At 46.2% G+C, this 25324-nt stretch overlaps 3 protein-coding genes across 3 annotated transcripts in view; 2 read left to right on the forward strand and 1 right to left on the reverse strand.

The window, feature by feature from the left end:
* The first annotated feature begins 3492 nt into the window (after window positions 1-3492).
* On the forward strand, window positions 3493-5499 carry LOC118410089 (chondroadherin-like). The gene has a single exon (XM_035811579.1). It carries the CDS (start codon window positions 3518-3520, stop codon window positions 5039-5041), a length of 1524 nt encoding a protein of 507 aa, XP_035667472.1. The 5' UTR covers window positions 3493-3517; the 3' UTR covers window positions 5042-5499.
* A 1444-nt stretch (window positions 5500-6943) lies between these two features.
* On the forward strand, window positions 6944-12473 carry LOC118409201. Its single transcript, XM_035810069.1, has 7 exons — window positions 6944-7869; window positions 9316-9417; window positions 9784-9885; window positions 9931-10032; window positions 10078-10260; window positions 10713-10844; window positions 11818-12473. The coding sequence occupies exons 1-7, from the start codon at window positions 7330-7332 to the stop codon at window positions 12097-12099; spliced, it is 1443 nt and encodes a 480-aa protein (XP_035665962.1). The 5' UTR covers window positions 6944-7329; the 3' UTR covers window positions 12100-12473.
* A 3465-nt stretch (window positions 12474-15938) lies between these two features.
* Window positions 15939-25324, reverse strand: part of LOC118409202 (alkaline phosphatase-like) — a 16257-nt gene continuing 6871 nt past the window's right edge. Inside the window, exons 2-11 of the mRNA XM_035810071.1 lie at window positions 21647-21867; window positions 21033-21213; window positions 20373-20548; window positions 19709-19916; window positions 19082-19216; window positions 18301-18492; window positions 17739-17873; window positions 17480-17625; window positions 16642-16939; window positions 15939-15946 (exon numbers count right to left, since the gene is read on the reverse strand). Of these exons, the coding sequence (XP_035665964.1) occupies window positions 15939-15946; window positions 16642-16939; window positions 17480-17625; window positions 17739-17873; window positions 18301-18492; window positions 19082-19216; window positions 19709-19916; window positions 20373-20548; window positions 21033-21213; window positions 21647-21867 (1700 nt within the window). The remainder of the gene's footprint in view (window positions 15947-16641; window positions 16940-17479; window positions 17626-17738; window positions 17874-18300; window positions 18493-19081; window positions 19217-19708; window positions 19917-20372; window positions 20549-21032; window positions 21214-21646; window positions 21868-25324) is intronic.

The following is a 25324-nucleotide window of genomic DNA, read 5'->3' on the forward strand; positions in this document are numbered from 1 at the left end:
CAACAAACAAACAAACAAACAAACCTGTTGAGCCTCCTGCGGACACACCTAGCCTTCAGCACGGCGGGACCCAGCTTGGTACCGGCGGCTTGTGACGACGCGAAACAAACAAACAAACTGTGTGACGACGCGAAACAAACAAACAAACAAACAAACCTGTTGATTCTCCGGCGGACACACCTGGCCTTCAGCACGGCAGGACCCAGCTTGGTGCCGGAGGCTTGTGACACCGCGTAACAAACAAACAAACAAACAAACAAACAAACAAACCTGTTGATCCTCCTGCGGACACACCTGGCCCTCAGCACGGCGGGACTCGGCTTGGTACCGGAGGGCTGTGACGACGCTAAACAAACAAACAAACAAACAAACAAACCTGTTGATTCTCCGGCGGACACACCTGGCCTTCAGCACGGCAGGACCCAGCTTGGTGCCGGAGGCTTGTGACACCGCGTAACAAACAAACAAACAAACAAACAAACAAACAAACAAACCTGTTGATCCTCCTGCGGACACACCTGGCCCTCAGCACGGCGGGACTCAGCTTGGTACCGGAGGGCCGTGACGACGCGAAACAAACAAACGAACCTGTTGAGCCTCCTGCGGACACACCTAGCCTTCAGCACGGCGGGACTCGGCTTGGTACCGGAGGTCTGTGACGACGCGCGGCGGACTCGCACGGAAAACTGGTGGTCACAGGAGCTCACGTCGGTCAAACTTTTGGCGGTCTTGGGTTCGTCTTGGTCTTTCCTTTCTTCTGGATCCGTCGCAGTGACATCGTTTGCAATGTCGCTGGTGTCCACAACAAGATCAACGTCTCTTGTCTTCAGCGAGGGTGAAGAAGATCGCAGCAGCGAAGACACAATGTCTTCATTATCAATATCAAACGGACCTGATTGGGATGTGACGTCATCTGTGGTGTAGGAAAGATCCAGAGTTGACGGCGGCTTTGCTGTTACTTTGAACTTCTTCGAACTGGCGACGAACGTCACTGTTTTCTTCTTGGCGCCGTTTGGCTTGACGGGACTCCTTCCAGAAATGTCCACCTTTACTTCGGCCATCCTAGCTGTATAGTTTACTACACATTGGCTTGGCAACGAACTTGGACGTGAACGTTAGCAGCCCATGAGGCGCATAGTGTACATGTGGCGTTTCCTTGGAGACGGTTGACATAATCTGTTCGAGAACACCGATCTGTGACGTGAAGTCCTGATCTCCGTCTAGCGTTATGATAAATTTGACTTTAAAATCTCATAACAAAAGGAGCAGACCAGACGTTTTCTGTTTATTCGTTTGGGGCTCCAGAGCTCTTAGTTATCACTATAGCTATGGGTCTTTTTTTATATTTCAGCCATTGTTTTCGAACTAACGGTTGAAAGTAAGGCAAGAATGACTATGATGGTTGGAGGAACTTCGAACTGGTTAGGAACGTCACCGTTTTATTCTTGGTGCCTTCCAGAAATGTCCACCTTTACTCTTGCCATCCTATTTACATACTATACTATCCATTCGTTGGACTTGCAGCGCAGTAGACTTGGAAGTTAGCAGGTCAATGTAGTGATACAGAAAGTGTATTGGTAGCGTTGCTTTGGAGAAGATCATTATGACGTAATCTGTTCGAGAACATCTTTGACGCGAGGTTCTGATCCTGGTCTAGCGTTACAATAAATTTATCCGTATAATCCCCCAAATAAGGAGTAAATGACACGTTTTTAGTTTTGGGCTCCAGATGTTTGAGCTATCGCTAAAGGTATGCATGATGAATATCTTATTCTATTTTAGCCATTGCTGTAGAACAGTTGCAAATATAGGCAATCCGATACCGTCATGGTCGGAGGAACTTCGAACTGACTAGGAACGTCATCGTTTTATTCTTGGCACTGGTTGGCTTGGTGGGACTCGCCCCAGAAATGTTCACCTTCACTTCGGCCATCCTATTTGCATAGTACAGTTTCCATTCATTACGATTAAACTTGGACGTGAACAGTTAGCGGCCAGATAGGCGCTTGGTGTCACGTTACATGTGGCGTTGCCTTGCAGATGAGTCATCATAGCGTTAACGTTAAGTTTTAGTTCCGATTTGGAATCAAATTTGACCTAATAATCCCCCAAAATAAGGAGGAAATCAGCAGTTTTCTCCTCAGTTAGGGCACAAAACTTTTCAGCTATTGCTATAAAAAAAAGGTATAATCCACGGAAAGATTGTAATTGGTCATGGTGGCCGTTGCCATGGAAGCGTGCGGATACTGTGTGCTGGTATACAGAGATTAGGCAGCGGGTGTTATCTGCAAGTACCAAGTTTGCAAAGAGGAAGTATACAAGGCCAGGCCGGGACTGTTTCCAGTTTCCAGTGGCCGAAACAGAGGCGGTGGCGTGGTTCGGCTACTCACTTTGAGTTGCTGTTCTTACATACACTGATACAGGTTAGTGAGCTTCTAACTTTGTCGTTACACGACTTTGTTATTAGGTGGATATGTTTATGAAGGTTAGACATCCAGATAAACTATGCGTTGAGACAATCGCTGCAACTGGATAAAATTGGACGTCTACTTCTTGACGTTTCGAGTGACATCCATCACTCTTCTTCAGCGTCACTAGGACGAACTGGCAGAAGTCGGAGAACAATTCATACACCTAACTGGGGAAAAACACGGTTGTGCTTGTCAAAGTCAGCAACTCGCATGTTTCATGTGCAAATGAAGCAGTTTTCACTAATCTACTTCAACCAGTACCAGCTAAAATGAATCATGTAACAGCAACTTCCCGGAAGTAACTACCGGTCAACCTCCCTCCCTCCCTCTCGGGTCTGCATTAGCATGTACCAGGCTCTATATGTCGCTGGAAAAATTATAAATATTAGAAATTGGCCAAATAGGCGGCCAGAGGAGTAAGCCTCCCCAAAAGTACAGTTAGCGACATAGTTTTGGGCCGGCTAACTCCTCTGTTGTGTTAACTGTCTTTTTGGCCTGAACTTTCTGTAATTTTTTCTAGCGACCTGAGGCGAAGTGTGTAGGCTTTTTTTCAGTGAGGCATATTGAGCAAGAAAATGATCTACAAATCTTGACTATCACACTTCGAATCTGATTCTCACAGGCATAACAACCACCGAGGGAAGAGCCATATTTTACATACCCGGCAAGGAAGCAACACAGGAGCTTTGGTCTGACTGTATCAAGGAAAGTGGCAACGTGAGTCTTTTGTTTCTTTTTGGCATATATTAAGAAATTCCTGTAAACTTGATATGTATAATCTCCAAGAAGATTCCCGGTGCCATATCAGATAGTACCAAAGCCGACCAAGGAGCATAGCCGACAAGAGGAGGTTTATGCCCGTTTGACTCCCTTGGCCGGCTATACTCCTTGGCCAGCTTTATGCTATCTTATGGCACCGTTGGATCTGCTTGGAGACTATTTTGTAGATATGTATGTATGCACCGTGAAATTGCGTCCTGTGAACACTTCCTTTTCGTTTTTGCCCATTATTTCTGTGCACCAGGGCAGCCTGAGAGTACGGCGACATGGCCACGGCGCTACAGCTCGTGCTGATCTCTGCGCTGATGACCGTTCTGAGGGTTTCCGGAATAGCTGGAGAATCCTGCAGGTGTTCCTCTTCCCTCTGTAACTGTAACAACAGAAGCCTCACCGTCGTTCCACAGGACCTGCCAACATACATCACCACCTTCATGTTAGATGATAATTTAGTCACAACCTTAGGCAAGTCTAACTTCTCACGGTACCGGGAATTGACATCGCTATTTATGCAAAACAATCACATTGCCAATATCCACGACCATGCATTTCATCACCTGCCAAGTTTAGGTAAATTGTATCTCGCGGGTAACCGCCTAACACGCCTCAGGTCTGACATGTTCACGGGGCTGGGCAGTCTGTTCTACCTTTCGTTGCATCATAACGAGATCAGCGACATCGAGGCCGGAACGTTCATTCCAACACCACAGCTGTCGGACTTAGACATGTATGGGAACAAATTGACGAGCCTCGGAGCTGGGATGTTTGCGGGGCTGGGGAACTTGAGGAGCCTTTTTTTGCACGAGAATGGGATCAGCGACATTCAGGCTGGAACTTTCAATCCAACACCACGGCTGGCACGCTTGTACCTACAGCAGAACAGACTCACAATCCTCCCAGGAGAAGTATTTGCCAATTTATCACGTCTAATAGACCTCCGTCTCCATGGCAACAGCATAGACACTTTTCCTACTGACGTTTTATCAACAATTCCATCACTGTACTTCCTCGAGCTTCAGGGTAACAAAATGCTGACTCTTCCCTTGACAGCCTTTAACATGCTCTCATCAATGTCCCATGTAAACATTTCAGACAACCCCTGGTCCTGTGACTGTAGGATGGTTCCCTTCAGGTTAAAGATGGAAGGAACTCGTTCATTTGAGTACCAAATAACTTGTTCCCAACCCGACAGCTTAAACGGAAGCAAGCTTAGAGATATCAGTCCCGAGGACCTGATGTCAGATTGTGAGGAACCAACCATACTGAGGTTTGAAAGTGGTGACAATAACACAGTAGTAGAGGGGGAGACACTCCTTTTGGTCTGTGAAGCTTCAGGAATCCCCACACCAGACATCACAGTCATTCTTCCATCTGGACTGAATGTAACTGTTGAGTCAGGTGGGAGGGTGACTGTGGATGTGGATGGTACAATCACCATAACTGATGTTACTGCTGCAGATGCTGGTCTGTACGTCTGTATTGCAGCAAGTCCTGTTGGCTCTACATCTGCCACGCTGTCTGTAGATGTAAAGCAGAAAGAGCCTCCGACTGTAACGATGGCACCAGCGAGTTCCCCTCCTCAGATTGTGAGCTTTGACAGAAGCAAAGACAACACACTGGTGCACGGAGAGCCTCTCCATTTGGTCTGTAAAGCTTCGGGGATCATCACAGTGATTTTCCCATCAGGACTGAACGCGACTGTTGAGTCAGGTGGGAGGGTGACTGTGACGGTGAACGGTACTGCAGGGCTGGAAATACGGGGTGCATCTGCACTTCTGTGCACACAAAACTGAAGCTTATAACAAACCATTTTAAACAAAGTACAAGTATAGATTTCGTAGCGTTCGAGACGCCCTCTGTCTCTTCATCAACCTGGTAGAACTCGTCTAGGACTTCTTTTGTCACTTGACGACTGATAGACGCTGTCACGTGACAAGACAAAGTCATAAACAGGTCTGAGCTGTCTGCCTCATTTTTGACATTTTTGCAAGGATTCAGCTATTTCCCGAAATGATCCGAAATGACTTTGGAAAGCGTACTATACTGATAGAACCTGATCTACGTAGCACACTTATACTATCTTAAGGATAAACGGAATGCTTATCATGTCTGATAGCGAGCATACGTGTTGCGCGTGCACGGCAAAGCTAGTGCCTTTCGACAGGACGGCGCCTAACCGCAAACTATTGCAGTTCCACCAAAATTGCTAGAAGGCGCTTTTGATCAAAATTCGTAAATGTTCCGTAAAACGTGTATCGACTTCCGTAAAATTCGTATGAATGCTTTGGCACCGCCATATACATGAATTTGTCTACTCCCGGAGTTTTTGAAAAATCTATTCAATAAAATTCAATAAAATTCCGTCAAGTTCGTGTGTTTTTTAGTAGTGGTCTACTAGTGGATTGCATGAAAAGATAACCCCTACAGTGTACAAATAGGTAATTTTAAATATATCAAAGAATGTTTAGAACATTTACAATATTGTTGTGTCAACCAATAATGTAAATGATAGACTCAACTTGTTGATATATTGATACTTATTCGTAGACATTCATGTAGGTACACTTCTTTGTTCACATATAACGTGATATTTGTCGCTGTACTTTTGTGTGTCAATAAAGATCCATATGAATACCGTGATTTTCGTATGTATTTCATAAAATTCGTATAGATTTTGTGAAATCCCCATAACTATAAGGTACTCGGTCCTCACAAGTGGATCGCTTGATTTCCATAGAACGTTTATGAATTCTGTAAAATTTGTGTCCTCCATGCACCCCTATACACGAATTGGTCTACAACCGGAAGGGTTGGGGCGGCATGCTTCCATTCAAACCAAGGCTAAGCACACACGTGTAGTATTACCCACCGTGCCCAAGTAGTATTACGCACACGCCGCACCCGTGTAGTATTCCTGACTGCATGTGATACTGCACCATACAACCACCGCCGTATCACGACCATAGCATGAAGGAACGGACAATATCTGCCTGCAAAATTTACATATGAAGGCCTCCCGCCGTTCGGAAAGGTATTGTGTTTCTACTTTGCTTTATGGTGATACGGGAGGGTCTGTATGGGGGGACCTGGCAACGGTAAATCCAGGAGGACGACAACTTGTTTTGGTAGCGGTCTCATTGGATTATTCCATGTAGGTGTCTCAGACAATTAAGGCTTTGAGCATCGATATAACAAAAACTGGCGTTTTATTTCGCGATACGAATGATTTTTTATTAGCGTGTGACGATGAATTCAGGATAACAATTAAAGTGCTAATAGCGACGACCAAATACGTTTTAACGAATAATTTGCCGGCCAGAGAGTCATAGGGTGAGTCTAGCTACGATCACAATTTTGTCGTTGTATATTCACATCATGTTATCACTTGCATGTGGATTTTATGTGCATGCTTATTCTGTACAATAAGTGCCTGTAGTTTTGTGCAGTTATGTATCTTGATATGGGCTAATTAATTGTACATCGGAATAAACTAGTACTCAACGGTGAATTCCTTATCACCACGGTCTGTACTTGTATTGTTAGAGCATAAATGTACAATGAAGTACTCTCAAAGCAGAGGCTGGTGAGGAGGATTGTGACATTTTCGGAACATTTCCCGTTTTCTGTCTTCACTTTGCTGCGCCGCGTGCCTGCGAAGCTGGTATGTTATGATATACGCGTATGCGCCGCGAAGGGCAGTTATACCGGCACCGAACGGATAGAAGACGAGACATACGATAAATTGGTCTGAGACAATTTTCCCCACCAAACCTCTGCTTGGACAGTACAATAAAGGTCTTTCATTCATTCATACCCGGCTCCATGCATCCCCGCAGGACGGGCACGTGCAAGGCGCACTGTACCGGCGTGATAGACATTGTAGACAGCATGGGCCGGATAGTGTGCACCGATAAAAACCTAACCGCTCTTCTCCCTTACACCACATCTTTCTCGTCCTGGAGTCACGTAGGGCAGAAAACTCGCAAAAATTCCCCTCTTGGTAGCTAGCCAGCGACCGTGGGTAAAAAAAAATCGTTCCTTTCTTATCATTCCAAGATCGGCAAACAATCAGATCTTTACGATGGAATTCTTGAGACCACAGTGCCACGGAGCTGAGAGAAAAAGTACAACGCGACCGACCGCCACCTTGAACTCTCTACTAGCATTGATTTGCGCGGTAACGTTAACACTAGCGCCTTGTCAGATCGCAGGTAACCCGCTACCGACAGTGCTGAGCACCGAGACGACAGCCACAACCGGCGGGCCACCAAGCGATGAGTCCCCGACGGAGAACACCACAGCCCCCGCTGCTGGCCCTCTACGGGACTTTGAGGTGGAGGGAAAGTGGGAGATCCCCGACGTCTCCACCTACGACGCCCTGGTGGAACGCTTCGCCAACGGCAGCGAGTTTCTGAACTACACCGCGGTCGTCAGGTGGGGAAATACCTGTCGCAAGTACGTGGACTACTACTACGACACGGCGTCCCTGGAGCTGACTGAGAAAATGAACTCTCTAAGGCACAGGACCCGGTACCAGGCCTCGCCACCGGCCGCCAGTAACGCCTGGCTCGACGTGAAACTCGCCAGCTGGGTCACTGATTGGGACCTCATTCAGTACAAAGTAGGTGAAATCTTGTTATGGATCTAACTATTAAGGTTTTCCAACAGAGTGGAAGGTATGGCGGAACAGGTGCTTCTTGTTATGTTACGCATTTTCAAGGCCGCCATACCGATATTTATGTGTAGATACGATTTGATATCTCTGTCAAACGATTGTTCACTCTGTTTTCTGTTTTCAAATATCTGAAATTGTTAGTTTGTACCTCTGTTCTCTACCGATGTGTAACTTTATCGTGTACTTTCTTTGCGTGTATTGTAATGACACATCAATAAAAATTCCTTCTTTCCTTTTGTCCCTCCCCCTTCGTTCTTCCTTCCTCCCTCCTCTATACCTTTCTTCCTGGCTTCCTTCCATCTTCCCGGCTTCCTTCCACCTTCCTCCCCTCCCATAAGTTTCCTTCCTTCGTCCTCTACCCTCTTTCTTTCCTTCCTTCCATCCTCCCTGGCTTCCTTCCTGACTTCCTACGTTCGTTCGCGCGTTTTTTCTCCCTCTCTTCACACATTCACTCGTCAATTACGATTTACTTTCGTCGAGAAGGCTATATTTTGGGCGTGTCTGTCTATGTGTGTATGTGTGTGGGGGAACTAAAAACTCGAGAAGCCTTGTATGGATCCTGATGAATTTAGTAAGTGGGCATGGTTTAGGAAAACTAAGGTCTGGTTCGATGATAGGGCTCCTAGCGGATTTTCAACGTACTGCCGCGGAACTACCATTTTTCAAATCCCTTTTTATGTATTGACAAGGGAAGCCCCAGCCGTGTAGGAGCGATCTGGGGTAGAGAGGAGGTGGGCAGCCGTGAGAGCGAGCCGGACCAGCCCACCTCCCATGCCGTCATCTCCTCCTGTGTTCCTTCCTTCCTTCCTTCATTCCTTCATCTATCTATTTATCTATCTATTCCCAAGGGAAGGCCCAGCCGTATGGAAGCGATCTGGGGCAGAGAAGGTGGGAACCCATAAGAGCGAACCCGACCTGCCCATTCATTCGTTTCTTCTTTCCTTCCGTCAATCCTTCACTCCCTCACTCATTCATTCATTCTCCAGGGAAGCCCCAGTCGTGTTGGAGCGATCTGGGGCCGAGAGGAGGTGGGGAGCCGTGAGAGCGAGCCGGACCAGCCCACCTCCCATGCCGTCATCTCCTCCTGCGTTCATTCATTCCTTCATTCCTTCCCTATCTATCTATCTATTCCCAGGGACGCCCCAGTCGTCATCTCCTCCTGCGTTCGTTCATTCCTTCATTCCTTCATTCCTTCATTCATCTATCTATCTATTTATTCCCCAGGGAAGCCCCAGCCGTGTAGGAGCGATCTGGGGCCGAGAGGAGGTGGGAAGCCGTGAGAGCGAGCCCGACCTGCCCATTCATTCGTTTGTTTCTTGCTTCCTTCCTTCCGTCAGTCATTCACTCATTCATTCCTTCATTCATTCATCTATCTATCTATTTATTCCCCAGGGGAGCCCCAGCCGTGTAGGAGCGATCTGGGGTAGAGAAGAAGTGGGAAGCCGTGAGAGCGAACCCGATCAGCCCACCTCCCATGCCGTCATCTCCTCCTGTGTTCCTTCCTTCCTTCCTTCATTCCTTCATCTATCTATTTATCTATCTATTCCCAAGGGAAGGCCCAGCCGTATGGGAGCGATCTGGGGCAGAGAAGGTGGGAACCCATGAGAGCGAACCCGACCTGCCCATTCATTCGTTTCTTCTTTCCTTCCGTCAATCCTTCACTAACTCATTCATCCATTCCCCAGGGAAGCCCCAGCCGTGTTGGTGCGATCTGGGGCCGAGCGGAAGTGGGCAGCCGTGAGAGTGAACCCGATCAGCCCACCTCCCATGCCATCATCTCCTCATGTGACCGTTCATTCATTCATTCATTCATTCATTCATTCATTCATTCATTCATCTATCTATCTATCTATTCCCCAGGGAAGCCCCAGTCGTGTAGGAGCGATCTGGGGTAGAGAAGAAGTGGGAAGCCGTGAGAGCGAGCCCGACCTGCCCACCTCCCACGCCGTCATCTCCTCCTGCGTTCATTCATTCATTCCTTCATCTATCTATCTATCTATTCCCCAGGGGAGCCCCAGCCGTGTAGGAGCGATCTGGGGTAGAGAAGAAGTGGGAAGCCGTGAGAGCGAGCCCGACCTGCCCACCTCCCACGCCGTCATCTCCTCCTGCGTTCATTCATTCATTCCTTCATCTATCTATCTATCTATTCCCCAGGGGAGCCCCAGTCGTGTAGGAGCCATCTGGGGCAGAGAAGAGGTGGGAAGCCGTGAGAGCGAGCCGGACCAGCCCACCTCCCATGCCGTCATTTCCGCATGTGACCTGTCGTACGACGCCATACGCGTCATGAAGAGGGAACATCCCCAGCTGGACTGCGCAGACTTGAGACCCTCGCTCAAGGTAAGATCTCTTCTTGTATTTCGTCTCTTTTCTCAACGTCAATGCCACTGTGGACACCACGAACCAAGACCCGAAGGCCACTTAAATGTTACATGAGTAGGGAAGGGACAGCGTTTCGTCCTCCTATGAATAATGTCAGAAATATCATGATTGAGGCAAGTTCGACTCACTGATTATAAGAGTGAGAAGGACCATCTGATCTGACACAATAGTCGAAGTGGGGGCAATACACAAGCACAAACACACACATACAGACACACACACACACATATACGTGCACATTCACTAGCACACACACGCGCACATACACACACACACACACACACATACACACAAACTCTCTCACGTGACACACATCTAAAGATATTGATTGTCATCATTATCGCAATATTCATAAATGCATACTTTTCTGCAGTTTCCTGATCTTTCCTATATTTATTTTTCATGTCTAGGTGGACGACTATCGACTCCGCATCGGGCTGGAAGACGAGAACAGCGTTCGTCTGTTCGAGGTGTCGCTGGACCGCTATCTCCTCACCGACTACCTCTTCAACTCCTGGCCCTTTGGCGCGATGGAAGTGGAGGTACAGTTATTCAGGTGTCTTCTATGTAACGTCATGTGTTATCTATTATAGTCCCGTTTCACAAGGTGCTACGATCTCGCGGGGATCGCCGAGCGAGCAAAGATTTGATCGCTAAACGAATTTTGTAGATAAAATGATTTTGTGTCTCAAGCAACGGGATAGACTTTGGGAATGGCCCCTGCAACAATATGTAAATGTGTTATAGTATATAGTACTGCATATGTCTAGATGATGGAGTAAATAGTAAGACACTAGTGTGTAAAATATGGTAAGGGAATGCTCGTGTAAATATTCTATAATGATTGTGTTTAGTTTTAAGTGATTATCTTTGAATGTTTTGTAATTTATAACTTGTGAATAAAATGTGAGAAAAAAAAAAAACAAAAAAAAAAAACGGGATAGACTTTGAAAAATAGCCACGGTCTTCATCAATTTTTTACCGTTCCAAATCTACCAGTTACTTGAGTGACTGTTATCTGTGTATTTTATGACCTGGATGTCAATCCTTCATCGACATACTTTGCTAGTTGCGTATTTTTTTAAACTTATCAAGTTGCTTTGTAACTGCTATCTAGCACCTGTAACTTAATACCTAGATATCAGTTACCTTCACAATCTATAATAGTAATAGATAGCTACATGTATCTATTTGAGTAATTGTGATCTTGTGTATCTCATTACCTGGATGTCTATTCTTTAAAACCTATCAAGTGGCTTTGTAATACCCTGGATACCAGACCCCAGGCCGATCTCAAAATATCTATCATGTGGGATAGATATTAGTGAGACCGGGCTGTGGTCTGGTATCCAGGCTAGCTTTGTAACAGCTATCTAGTGTATCTTATTACCAGGATATTTAACCTTCGTGATCACAATTTATCTGTTTCAGTAACTGTGATCTTGCATATCTTATTACTAGTACTTGGATCAAGTTGGATGTCTAATTTTATGGACGTTCCATCCACACGTACAGATAGAGATCGCGGGAAACATCACCGAGGAGTCGGTGCGAAGTCTCGGGGCCGTCGCGGCCGCCCTGGAGGAAGAATTTCCCGGTCTGCGCCGCTCCACCTACAGCAAGGGCGGGCTGTTCCTTCCCGAGGCCGAGGGCACCGTGGCGGGGCTGATGTGCGGCGGGGAGGGGTGGCCCTGCTCCGGGGACTACACGTGCGTGCCGCGGGGACAGAGGTGCGACGGGGTCGCCGACTGTGGCGACGGAAGTGACGAAAGACAATGTCCTTCTGACCGGAAGTGACGACAGACATCGTCCTTCCTAATACTTCGTATTATTATACTTTGTATATATATATTTTTTGTATTATCACAGGCAGCTATTGCTGGTGTCTGCTGCGAGATTAGTTCTTATTTCGTCCTCTTCACGAGTCAAGCAAGTGTCTGATGTCTGAAACATTCGTACTTTAATATGAAATACCAATTCCATTGCCAATGCAACGAACGATGCACTTATTTATATACGTTGGTGTAAGGTAAACAGAAAGGGTAGAGCTACCTGAAGATAAAAGTTAAACTTTTATTTTACGCTTTGGTGGTTTTGGCCAACTTACGCAGGTATATTACCTGTTTATTTTGTTTTTGTTCTGTGAAAGTTGATGGTTTTCTACAAGAAAATAAAATGATGTTTGAGAACTCTTCCGTCTGTTGAGTTGATTTAGCCGCGAGATCCACTTCGAGTCGCATCTACTTTGTTTGTTTCGCACTTTCGCACACGCTTAAGCTGATGAACTATATAATGGGCCCGGGTTTAAATATCCAAAACTTGTTCTTAGATACAATTCCATCTCTACTGGAGAAAAAAAACGGAGATTTACTTCCGGACGTTTTGAGTGACATCCATCACTCTTCTTCAGCGTCACTAGAATGAACTGGCAGGAACAATTCAATACAATCATATACAGCTAACTAGAAAAACTGATTGTTTACCTGGATGTCTAACCTTCATAAACATCAGAAACTTCATTTAGTTTCCATCCATTTTGCTCAGCTTCTAGGAAAACTAGCCTCGGTGAACAACGTTCTGCAAGGTGCAAAAGTCTTCTTCGTCATTCACCACATCTTAAAACTACCCCCATGGAATGGACAACAATATCTTGTTTTCAGCATTATAAGTGTTTTATTCCCATCAAATGGAATGTAACATTTACAGTCGAACATGTTGACTATCTACAGTACCTCTATGAATGCAACAAACACTCTTGTTATCAAACTTCGTACAACCGTCGTAAGATTTAAAAACTGGGGACATTCGTGGGGATATTCGTGTCGTATAAGATATGGCTTACAGAGTCTTGTTACAAAAAAGGCTGTCTTAGATCCATGTCGGCAGGTATTAGTTCGGTCACAGCCTGCTTGAAGATTCGACGGCTTGAAAATGGTATGACGAACTAAGACGAGTCGAGAAGACAGCTCCAAAAAGGGTATTGTCCTTCAACATCGAATCAACAGAAACACTAAAAAACAAACATCTTCTGGCCACCATTAAAAAAAGGACAAACCGATACAAGAACAGTCGTATTCTCAACATGGTCAACCTTCTGAATGCACTCTGTCCGTACATTGAACATGTTAAACTGTTGCAAACTACATGTGACCACTTATACTTATTGTACATGCATAAACTAGTTGAACCTAGTATCTATATTGGATTTTCTAAAATAATACAATTACAGTCATTAGTTAGTATAAATGTTAGGCTGTATTATAAATCTGCCTAACTCAATGATTTTGAGTATCTGTAAAAGAGTGTGCAATCCAACCTATGGCTGCGATGTGCTTTTTTATATCTGATCACAATGATTAAATAAACCATTCACTCGTTCATTCAAAATAAAACTAGTTACGTTCACGTGACGTAAACATGGTTTCCATGGGAACGGATAAATAGAATAACGTTACAGTCATTTCCGCAATATTTACAATCCATGAAGTGGACAGCGATACACACATTGCAACAAACTCCTTAACTTTCTTATACGAATGTTATGATACTATCACCAATGTAGTGCTAGCATGCTGTGCATTTATAAGTAGATAGTCCTATTATTGTCTCAAGCACCTGGCCTCCTGGGCTTCTTCAGATCATGGTGGGGTTTTAAGTCCCTGTCACACACAGCCGACCACGGCCTCCCAAACTTCTCCAGACCATGAGCCATCGTAAGCAGGGACATATGCGGTTGATGGCCGGTCAGCGAAGTTACCAGGCGACTATAATCTTTTAGAAATCAACGACAGGAAAGTCACATTCTGATTGGATGCGATCGGGAGCGAAGGGGAGCTAGAATATGGTGGATGCAAGACTGTATCTGTATCTATATAGCCGGTATATAGATACATGTGCAAGGCTTCTCCGACCTTGGTTGGGAGTCGTGGGAAGATCAAGGATGTGTGACAGGTACTTAATTCACATAGACTATAGATTTATGTACATGGTCATGTTAGCTCGGTAACACAGGTGTGCTAGTCAATATCGAACGAGTATGTAAACACATCGTTTTGTTTTAAACAGCTCCGTTTTGCATAGCAAAAAAATACTGCGGTACATAATGTTTCATTGGTCATCTGGTACTTCGACTCAACTTACAGGGGAGTATTCTTCCGTTCGTTCAGACCTTTGTAAGTTTCATGCGTCCTTTCCAAATTACGGGTGCACCTCCAACCGAGGTGCCCCACCCAGGTTTAGGACCGGGGCCTAACAGTTACCGACTGCGTGTAACTGTGAAACTGCTACCAGGTAGGAGGGGGGGGGGGTAATTTATATAAAAAAACTCTCGTGGCAGAATTGCGCCTTTACGTGTATCCTCCCCCTAGAGTTACTTCAGTGAAATTGCGCCACATTTACGCATGGACATCCTAAAACACGAGGAGGGCGACCACTGAGCGACTCTTCAGCGACCAAAGTGGGTTTTGTTTGGGTTTTATCAAGATTTGTATTCGGAATGTGACGCACGATGTAAAGCAATGGTGCAAACAAAATTTTTTTTTTTTCCTGTGAAATTCGTTGTCCGATTTATAAATTTTTTGGTCACTCAGTGGTTCTCTACTGGAAAGGGGCTATATAAGCAGCAAACTTTGCGTTCTGCTACAGCTTACTGTTACTGTACAACATGGGTCCGTTATAGGACGCCGGTGGTAAAGTGGATGTCGATGTACTTGGCCAGCCGTCTCCGCCCGCAGCGGTCTAAACCGGTCACCAGGTTGATGATCGTCGCGTCGTCGCTGTTTATCTGCTGCCACAAGCTGAGAATCTGCAGAAAGGAAAACACAATTTAGTCACACTACTGCATTTGTTACGGTGAGGTGGTTACGTTACGTTACGTTACGTTACATGTTTACGTTACGTTACATACGTTACATGAGGTAAATCTTTTGAACCATTCCAGTTAATACCCCATGTTACGCACATCATTGGACATACTATGGTCTTGCCCTTGTTGGGAAGGCAGATTTTGATGTCGGAAAAAGTGTTGAAGGTTCGGACACCTTCACCTTCGTGGCTTTTATGTTTCGGTTTTCTGTGCACTTTCAGGTAAACGGTCTTAAGGCTCTTACAAAGAATGAATAAACCATTCCTACACGTTTGTAATGTATTGTCATGGATAACATCCGCGTTCGCATAAATTTGTGGCAATTTCCAAAAATTAAATAAAAAGTTTTCAACCATACTGTAAATCATACAATGCAGCAGCAAAATGAGAAATACATGCCGTATATTGCAATATGATATCAGAAACGTATACCAATGTCAATGTCAAAGAAGAAAAAAAATGAAAGACCAAAAATGAAAAATCTGTTGTTCGGTATACCATATTCTGTGTGTTGATTCATTTGTTCAACCATCCTGACCACAAAAGTAAATATTTCTCACCTTCTTCGTGCGCTCCTTGCTCCCTCTGTAGGACTTCTGCACCACCTGCACCATGTGTTTGGTCAGCTGCGTCCCCGGCAGACACCGCACCAGTTTCTTCCACCCCCCTCCCACGCGCTCAGAGATCAGGTCGAACACCGCCTCCCGTCGGGCGTCCTCGTCACTAGGAGGGACTGTGAGAAAAAAGAGAGAGAAAAATTATTCGTTGATCTTCAACATGCTGGTAGAGCATGGGATATAAAAATTAATGGATATGATCACAAATCTAGCACACCTTTACCAAAGACAAACACATGTACTTTCAATCTACTTATGTCATGTCCAGACTACATATCTTCGTATTTAGGCCAATACATATGTAATGCTCTAAAAAAGAGAGAATCTATTGTACAGTAACAGACCGACTTGTTTAACTTGTATATTATACTATGTTAATACACTATTTATGTTCACATTCCTGTACTATACATGTATGTAGTTATAGAACTTAGACGAGTCATTGTATTGATTGACTTATCACCGTTGCCTTACAATTGTACCATGTACAAATGCCGTGCAATAAAGTTCATTCATTCATTCATATCCATGAGGCTCAACTGTTTGGCCTCACTGTTGAGCCCTTGGTTCCAATTAGTTGGTGACTGCAACTGCAAGACCCCGGTTCTAGTCCTGGGTAGGGCATCTCAGTTAGGGCTGCGGCATCTTTCGGAAGGGACGGAAAATGGGGGTCCCGTTTTCTAGACGGTGGTTCGAGCACTTTAAGGTTAAGGGCTCCGGGGCTTCATGTAAAGACCCCATGTAAAATATATACTGCTACAGAAACAGCAAGGAAACTTGCTGTCCTGTGTGTCACTAGGCACGGTACAAGGGTCTGAACAAATTTTCCTACAGGAAACGTCAATACAAGAGACTTACTGAAGATGTAGGGGGTAGTCTTGTGCACGGCAGGGGTTGTGGGGGGCGGTGTTGTACTCGGGGTGGGTTTTTCAGTGGCTGGCCGACCGGTGCTGTGTGAGACGTCATGTGTGACTTCATGTGTGACGTCATGTTCTGACGCAGCGACGTCCGGCACGTTCTTGGCGTCATGATTTTCGTCGATTTCGGATTCTTCCTTCTCCTCCGCTTGCGGTCGTTCAGCTTGTTCTTCCGCCTTTTTCTTGCTGGCTTCCTTCTGGAGACAGTGCTCCTTCGAGTCGCCGAGACACGAGGCGTACTGAGGAAAAGGAGAATGCTTTTTTTGTTAATTTGTTACAAGTTTACTAATTCTGATAAACTTAGAACCCTAAATTATAAAACCTTTGTCGCATTGAAGTTTAAAACGGATTTTATTTTGAGGACAGGTGGTCACTATACCAAGAATTCTTCATACTTACATCAATGATAAAATTTATCTAGGGGTCCACCAAAAATTGGTCACACTGGCCAGGTGTCCCTTATGTAGAGGTAGTCACTTGAACGACACTGACTGTTGCTTGCTAAGAGTAAGAGTAAGACTAACTATACCAGGGTTGAAATCAACGCGAGCTATTGCCTCCTTCGCAGACTTCAGGCGGGGATGGCTTTTATTTTATGGGGGGGTCGCGATTTTCAACGTTGGCGGGGCGAAACTGCTTCCACGGCATAAGAGAACCTGGCCAACGTTGAAAATCACGAACCAACCCCCCTCCACCAATAAAATAAAAGCCAGCCCACTCGATGTCTGCGAAAGAGGCAACTTAATGTAAGAAGAGCGGAGAAACCGCCTGTACCGTACCTTGATGGCGTGCGCGATGTAGCTCTGATCCTGCACGCCGTGGAACAGGTGCGACATGGGCCCACGTGCGTAGATCGACACGTCCTCACCTGCGTGCGACTCGTCCGGGAACGGCAGCGTCGCCTGCTGACGGTAGTTTTTGTCCGCTAGACGAGAAAGAAACAGATGCAAAAAGTGATATGCCTGTCTTAGGCTTAGGTCACATTTCCAAACCGGGCAAGTCTAGAAGAGATTATAGAAAGGTCTCGGGTGGTCTTACCGACATCTACGCGGCGGATGTCGTGCCTCCTGCCGTTGCCGTGCACGGCGAAGCCCGGTCCGTTCGCGTAGATCAGCGTGGTGAAGGGCAGCCCGTCCTGCGCCCAGTCCTCGCCGTCGTACGCCTGGCCAAGACCTGAGTTGTCAAACAAAAAAGGGACAAACTGTGAGGAAAATCACTTCATGTAGAAGAAGGGAAATACGTCGATGAAGGTTAGACATCCAGGTAATAAGATACGCCAAATAGCAATTACTCAAGAAACTGGATATGATTCTGGAAACTAATGCAAGCTCAGACAAGATGTGTTAGAATATTCGGACTTTCCCAGAACTATCGTAGGGTGAAACCCGTTATCATCAAGTTCAGTCGGAGCATCCTGACAAGATAACTTCTAACAATATTTGCAATCAGATGTGCAAAAGCTAGGTGCCGCGCCGCGTGCCTGCGAAGCTGATGTGTTAAGTCCAAGGGCGGTTATACCAGCTATATAGATACAGAATGATGATGATGATAGATACAGATACACGAATTCTTTTCAAAAATAATTTCTTCTGAAACGTACCGATAATGGGCCGACCCCGCATGGGGTACCCCCCGATGGTGAGGGTGTGTGAGTGGTCCGCCGTGACGATGATGAGCGTGTCCTCGGAGGAGGTCAGCTCCTTGGCCCGCTGGACGGCCCGCTCCATCTCGATGGTCTCCGTCAGGGCGCGAGTCGCTCGGCCCTTGTGGTGACCGTGGTCGATACGGCCGCCTGAAGGAACGGATAGAAAGCGGTTACGAAAAAAAATACATCATAAAATGTAGCAACTGGAAAGGATACAAAGTACTAGTAAGCTGCAATATTTACATAATTTCACAGAGCAAGTTGTGACGTTTACACCTCGGTCACACATTCAGATACTTCCCACAACTTTGCTCCCAACCAAGACCGGTACAGACGAATTTTTAAGACAAGTAAGTAGCTTTGGCTACCAACAGCATCTCTTGTGCATATTTATTGGTATGTTTTTAGCAAAGTTGGATAGTTGCGGGGGTTACGTATACGTGTCGTGGTAATAACTTGGCAAACTATATGGTAAAACAGAGCCTGGACATCCTCACACTCATTCCACAGATCAAGTTGTGACATTTACCCTCTACGAAGAGGAAGTATCCGTTGTCGTCCTTCTGCAGCATGCGGATGGCCTTGAATATGAATTTCCTGAATTTTAATTTGTCAATGACTTTCAAAGATTCTCGACAAACTCCCAACCATGTTCTGGAGAAGGTTGGGAGGCCAAGGTCGGCTACGTGTGACACAAGAGGCCATGGTTAGCTATGTGTGAAGACTGTGGCTTTACCTTCGACGAAGAGGAAGTAGCCGTTGTCGTCCTTCTGTAGCATGCGGATGGCCTTGTCCGTCATCTCCGTCAGGGTGGGCTCCCCGGCCCGGTCCGTGTCCGTCACGTACTGCATGTGGCTCGGCTCGAACAGACCTGGGAACGACATGGACTCAGGATCAAACAGCCTTGGGAACGAGAGGACAGCACATTCTGTCATTCCAAATCGCATTTTTGAAGTGAAAATTTCGTATTGAAAAGGCGAGACGCATAATACAACATCTGTGACAGATAGCTCAACGAATTTCACAAAGAATGAGTTCTTTTTTTTACGTTTTGTGTGTTTTGCTGTCTTGCAAATCTGCTTGCAAACTATACTTTTGCATCCTTCATCACATTCCAGTTATCGTGTGAATCAAGTGTCACATAAATGCACTACCAGTGGACTAGCCCCCTACTGTTCGTAGTGACTTCACAAATTCGTGTGGCCCAATAACTCGTGAAAAAGAGATTGGCGCCGCCCTGGCGCCATCTGGTTTGGGAAGGACTATCTGTCACTATGTACCAAGGAGGTAGTCCGTCTTCATTGGGTCTATATTGTCGAACTGCTCCTTGTTCTAGACGTAAGACGTTGCTGTCACTACTTACCGAGGAGGTAGTCCGTCTTGAGTGGGTCTATCTTGTCGAACTGCTCCTTGTTCCAGACGTAAGACGTGTTGAAGTCCTCCTTGCCCCAGCCCCACTCCACCACCAGGTTCCTGCCGTCGCGCCGCCGGCCGCGCGTGTGCGACTCGTGAGGGTACTCGGGGTCGATCGCGTTGTCGAAGAAATTGCGGCGGCCTCCTCCGAGAAGCACCTGCGGAAATGAGACCATGAAAATGTAGTTGAAGTGGATTAAAGGGAGAAGGAGGCATGGGGAAAACACAGGGAGAAAGGATGAGAAGGGTACGGGTACCCGGGGTCGATGGCGTTGTCGAAGAAGTTACGGCGGCCTCCGCCGAGAAGCACCTGCGGAAATCAGGCTTTTTCAATGAAAATGCAGTTGAAGTTGAATGAAGGAAGAAGATTGAAGTTACACTGAATTCGTAGGGGAACTTGGGGTCAGTCACCTCGTCAAATAAATTGTGGCGTCATCCTCCAAGATCTTCGCGGAGTTCCATTGGAAATGTGGGAACATATAGATCTTTCAATCAAGGGTTTAGATAGCCACTCTTCCAGTAAAATGGGGCTATCCTAGACCTCTATCTCAGAATGTTTAGATTCTTACACCATGTTCCCTACTAACACAGGTCAATTTTCCTACTAAGTCTACCTTATAGTTCCTGCCGTTCTCGATGAGCTGCGAGGCGATGTCCTTGCAGCCGTCGCGCTTGGCCTGGTCGGGCATGTCCGAGTCGTTCTCCCAGCCGCGCTCGGGCGAGTTGGCGTAGGTCCCCGCCGGGCTGGCGTGCGTGAGCCGGGTCGTCGTCACGACACCCACGGACTTGCCTGAAATGATGCTTTTGTTTAGCTTGGGTGCCATCCGATTACTACCTGGCCCGCCCTAAAAATATTTTCAGGTAGTAATCGGGTGTCACCCAGGCTAAATTTTGTTTGTTTGAACTTTTATTTGATCATGAAAAACTGTTGGATTTTCGTATACGTCCACAGTCAACAGGGACACTTCGCAAAGACGAGACGGAAACTGATTTGCTACGGAGGCCCTTACCGACAAAAGCACCTAGAACGCAATACCTCGATCACATAGCCCGCTCACCTTCGTTAAAATGTAGTAATGCAAAATGAAAACATGAAAATGCAGCTATTTGACGGACATGCAGCCACTCTCTTATTGGTAGAACCGTAAGTTTGACTTGTTAGGTTATTTTGATTTTCTGTAATTTTGCAGGAAGAATAGATTTTGCGGAGATTGCAATCTAATGGAGATTGCAATAAACAAAACAAACAAACTGCGATGGACGGGTTAACTTACCGTCTTTGTCCGCGAGCCTGGCGACGGAGTCCACCTTGTGCTTGTCCCCGCCCATGGCCCGGCAGTCTCCCCTTCGGACCGACGCGTCCACGCCGACCGTGCCGAAGTTGGCCTTGGCGCCGCACAGGTACGCCGTGGCCGAGCCCGCAGAGTCAGCCACCTGACGGTCCACGTTGTACGTCTGCAGGGAGGGGGGTGGGGTGGATTTTATTTCTTTATTTTATCTATATCCTTAACTGTCCACTATCTGACTATGAATATAATCATATCAGAATGGGGCAAATTCATGGGTGCAAATATTTAAAAAATGACACATGTCTTTGTACTCTTACTAGTGAAATAATGTGACAGAGGAGTGCTATCACATTTGCTCACGAATAGACACAATCTTTGAACTCTTACTAGTGAAATAATGTGGCAGAGGGGTGCTATCACATTTTCACCAATACTTCAAGAGTCTCTTGAAGCAGGTCAGATTTGGAGCCGTACGTGTGTCTGGCGTTAGGTTGTTCCATTGGGTATACGGTATACTTAGGCTATCGATCTTCTGAAGGTCTCTCGTTAAGTTTATCTCATCAATACTCGTGCAATAGAAAAGTTTCCACCAGACCGACCTTTGACATCGCCACGTGCGGAAAGTCCTCCCAGGACAGTGCGGACTCCTCTCCCGCCAGACCCTCCAGTTGGCCCTTGAGAATCCTGGCAGCCGTGACGGTGGAAACCCCCATACCGTCCCCCAGAAACATGATGACGTTTTTGGCCACGTTGGTGTTGAGTTGGTTGGAGACGAAGTTCTTTATGGCCGCCTGGGCGCTTTCCTTCCAGTAACTCGCGTCTGAAAAATTTGTGTATTAGCATTACAGTTTATCTAAACATCTGCGTTTAAGTTTACGGGGATTGAGTTTTGCGGTAGCGGGGAAAACTTGGGAGCGTTCGCGGTGGTTTCGAGTTCCTGGTAGTGCCATTTACCATTAACGTTAACGTTACTTACTATTACTGTAGTCACGTACTGTAATGAAAAATGTTTGCGGTGGTTTTTGAATTCGTATTGAAGCGGCCTCGTGAAAACCGCGAACATAAATCCACCGCCAACATTTCTGTATTTATTTCTTCTTCAGGGTAATACTGACTGTTTTTACTTTGAACTGCAGCTAGGTGTCGCTTTTGCAATGTGAAACATGCGGACCACACCAGCACGTGACTGTGTTAGTACCCCCCTCATCATGGTTTATAACTAAGATAGATGTTCTGATCCATTTAGACCGTCAATATCGACCATCACTCTTCTCATAAACACTTGGTCGATGGACATAACGTTACATATACCAAAATACAACAGGCTGCATGTGCAAATGTGCATTATTAAGATCAAGAACACCACAAATAGAGGCATATTCGCAGGGCCAGGGGCATCTTCTCTGGATAGTTTCAAAGAATGCAGACATATGTGCAAAAGTTATGTGTGACGGGTCCTTCGGTGTAGCATAACAAGCTGCTGCCGCGCTGTGAAGCTGATGTGTTACGCCAAAGGGCGGCTACATAGATACCGATACAGAAGCTTGTGTGTTATGTTATGCCGAAGGGCGGTTATACCGGCTACATAGATACCATGATAGATGGGAGAACCATGATAGATACAGAATACAGATACAGAAATAGTCTAGGCCCCTGAGTCACAGTCTTCACATCCACCCTCGTGTTTGGACAGTAAACATGACGGAAGCCTTGAGCGCTGAGTAGAGGCAATTCGAGACGTGCAGGGACGTGAACATGACGCGATGAACATGACATCACATTATCACGTGCGGTGCACGTGCGGTGCACGTGGTAGCTATCCTATCCCACCGGGACGCCGTGTTCCCCAACTGCGTGTCTCGCTCACGTACGCGTCAGACATCACTCGACTTGACACATGCATGTCTGACCTCTCCGTCTAATCCCCTAGCAAATGTCGAAAGGCAAAATCCCACAACGATTCAATGCGGAACGATCCCCATTCATCCTCGGTGGTAAAGTATTAAAACAGGCGCAGAGGTTGTGTGACAATCGAAACCAGGTTTCAGTAGACCTCCCAATCATAGTCCCTCCCGGACATACGAACCCTAGTCTCCAGGCAGATGTGTCAGCTGGATGACAAAAGGGGAAGAATTTGGCCAAATAAGTCGCCATGGGATTTCAGTCAGTCTTTTGTCACTCTATCCAGCTATCACTCGGTCAGTTCACTCCTAGGCCAATTAACTCCCACTAGATTTTTATTCCTAACTACGTATTTTAAATCCAAAGTCCCCTATTACTATTCGGCCAGGAGGGAGTCTGGGAAGAACCTAATCTCCAAGCAGATCCTACGGTATCATAAGATAGTATCAAAAGCTGCCAGAGGAGTGAAGCCGGCTTATGAGTGTGTTTTGCTACCGGGGCAAATGGACACCTCTTGGCTGACTACACTCCTTGGCCAGTTTGGTACTATCTTATGCCGTTGTAGGATCTGATTGGATATTAGGAAGAACCCTCTGGCCGAAAAACGTGGTCTAACACCAGTTAGAGACAAACCTCTGTCTCCAAAAAGCCCGTGTTACACTAGACTAGATTTCTCTTGCATCAAGAATGTCACAAGGAACTGCACCGGTTAGTCTCTACCAGACTCCCGCCTGGCCGAATCCTGGTCCGGACTTTGGCCAATTTAGGAATAAGGGCCGATTTACACGAGGCAAAAAGAATAACTTCAAACTTGTCCTACGACGTTCGACGCGTGGCGCGGCAAAAAAAGTGTCCTAGGACACGCGCCGCGCGTCGAACGTCGTAGGACAAGTTATTTTTTTTTGCCTCGTATAAATTGGTCCAAAAAGCCTAGTACAATGTAGTTGCTTAGGAGTGAAGTGACCGACGGGATAGGCTGCAAAAGACTGACTGAGATCCCATGGCAACTTGTTTGTCCCTATTTGGTCAAATTCGTCTCTGTTGGCACCCAGCTCGCACGTCTGCTTGAAGACTATGCATCGGTAACCTCCTAGATCACCCGTATGTTGTTTTTCCTGATCCTTACATGCTGACCCGCGATTTAACATACCTCGAAAATACTTCAGTCTGGGAACAAAGAATTTAAGTAAACAGGCGTATAGGTTGCGTGTCACGCGAGCTTTTGTCAGATGTATGTATGAGTCAGTGAAAAAAAGGAAAATCCTGGAAAAATAACTTCGATTCTTGGAGGAATTTCAAAGAGAGTTTGGCGAGATTTTCCCAACTTAGCGTAATGCCGTGGCAGGCCTCCCTGCGTAGCGTATAGTGTTGTCGGGACGCACACCTGAGTGTGAGCAGGGAAAAATTCTATGCAAATCCTGGAACAATGATGTCAATTTTAGAGGACTTTTTGAATTAGTGTGATACGATGTAATACGTAGCTGGCTTTTCCAATTTAGCGTAGGGCATTGTCGTACTGAGAAGGAACTAATCTCCAAGCAGATCCTACCATGGCATAAGATACATTTGTAGTACCAAACTGGCCAAAGACTGTAGTCAGCCAAAAGGTGTCCATTTGCCTAGTAGCGAAACACACTCCTCGGCCGGCTTCACTCCTCTGCCAGCTTTTGATACTATCTTATGCTACCTTAGGATCTGCTTGGAGATTAGGAAGGAACCCTACTATTCTCGATAAGTGTGGGCTCTCCTCAAACACGGGACCTCCGAATTACGTACGTCCCATCCGAGGGACGGCCCTAACCGAAGCTCATTTTCACCTGAGTGACGCGAGGAAAGTCGCGTTAGGCACCTTTCCCAAGGGCACAGCATGTCAGGGATTTCAACCCAGAAATACGCCACCCCTTACGCCACACGATGCCACCACGCACAGGACGTTGGCCTACTTTATCTCTAGTCAAGCACGTTATATGACGTTATATAACGTCCTTGCTCTAGTAGATCACACACCTGCGCAAATAGGCAGATAGTTACATAAGTAGAAATGCGGTCATGTAAATAGGCAATAGTACTTATACATGTATAGTATGCGAATAGATTGGTAGTTGGGTAAATGATGAAATAGGTGTACTTCGTGAAGATATAAACGTAGTTTGGGTGGACACGAGTTGGCATGACATAGCCAAGGACAAGCGAGTGTTAGACTACCTTGCAGTCTTCGAACGGGGCTGTTTTTTATGGGGGGGGGGGGCGTTGGTTCGCGATTTTCAACGTTGACTGGGTTCGCTATCACGGCAAACTCCCTTTCACACCAAACTCCCTTCCTCGGCAAACTCCCTTTCCCTGCACAAGAGAACCCAGGCAGCGTTGAAAACCGC

The sequence above is a fragment of the Branchiostoma floridae genome, chromosome 2 (genome assembly GCF_000003815.2).
Source record: "Branchiostoma floridae strain S238N-H82 chromosome 2, Bfl_VNyyK, whole genome shotgun sequence".
NCBI lineage: Eukaryota > Metazoa > Chordata > Leptocardii > Amphioxiformes > Branchiostomatidae > Branchiostoma > Branchiostoma floridae.

Coding starts and splice junctions, on each gene's coding strand:
- LOC118410089 (XM_035811579.1), top strand. CDS start 3,518: ATGGCCACGGCGCTACAGCTCGTGCTGATCTCTGCGCTGATGACCGTT.
- LOC118409201 (XM_035810069.1), top strand. CDS start 7,330: ATGGAATTCTTGAGACCACAGTGCCACGGAGCTGAGAGAAAAAGTACA. Junction 9,418..9,783: donor ATGCCGTCATCTCCTCCTGT/GTTCCTTCCTTC, acceptor TCTATTCCCCAG/GGAAGCCCCAGTCGTGTAGG. Junction 9,886..9,930: donor ACGCCGTCATCTCCTCCTGC/GTTCATTCATTC, acceptor TCTATTCCCCAG/GGGAGCCCCAGCCGTGTAGG.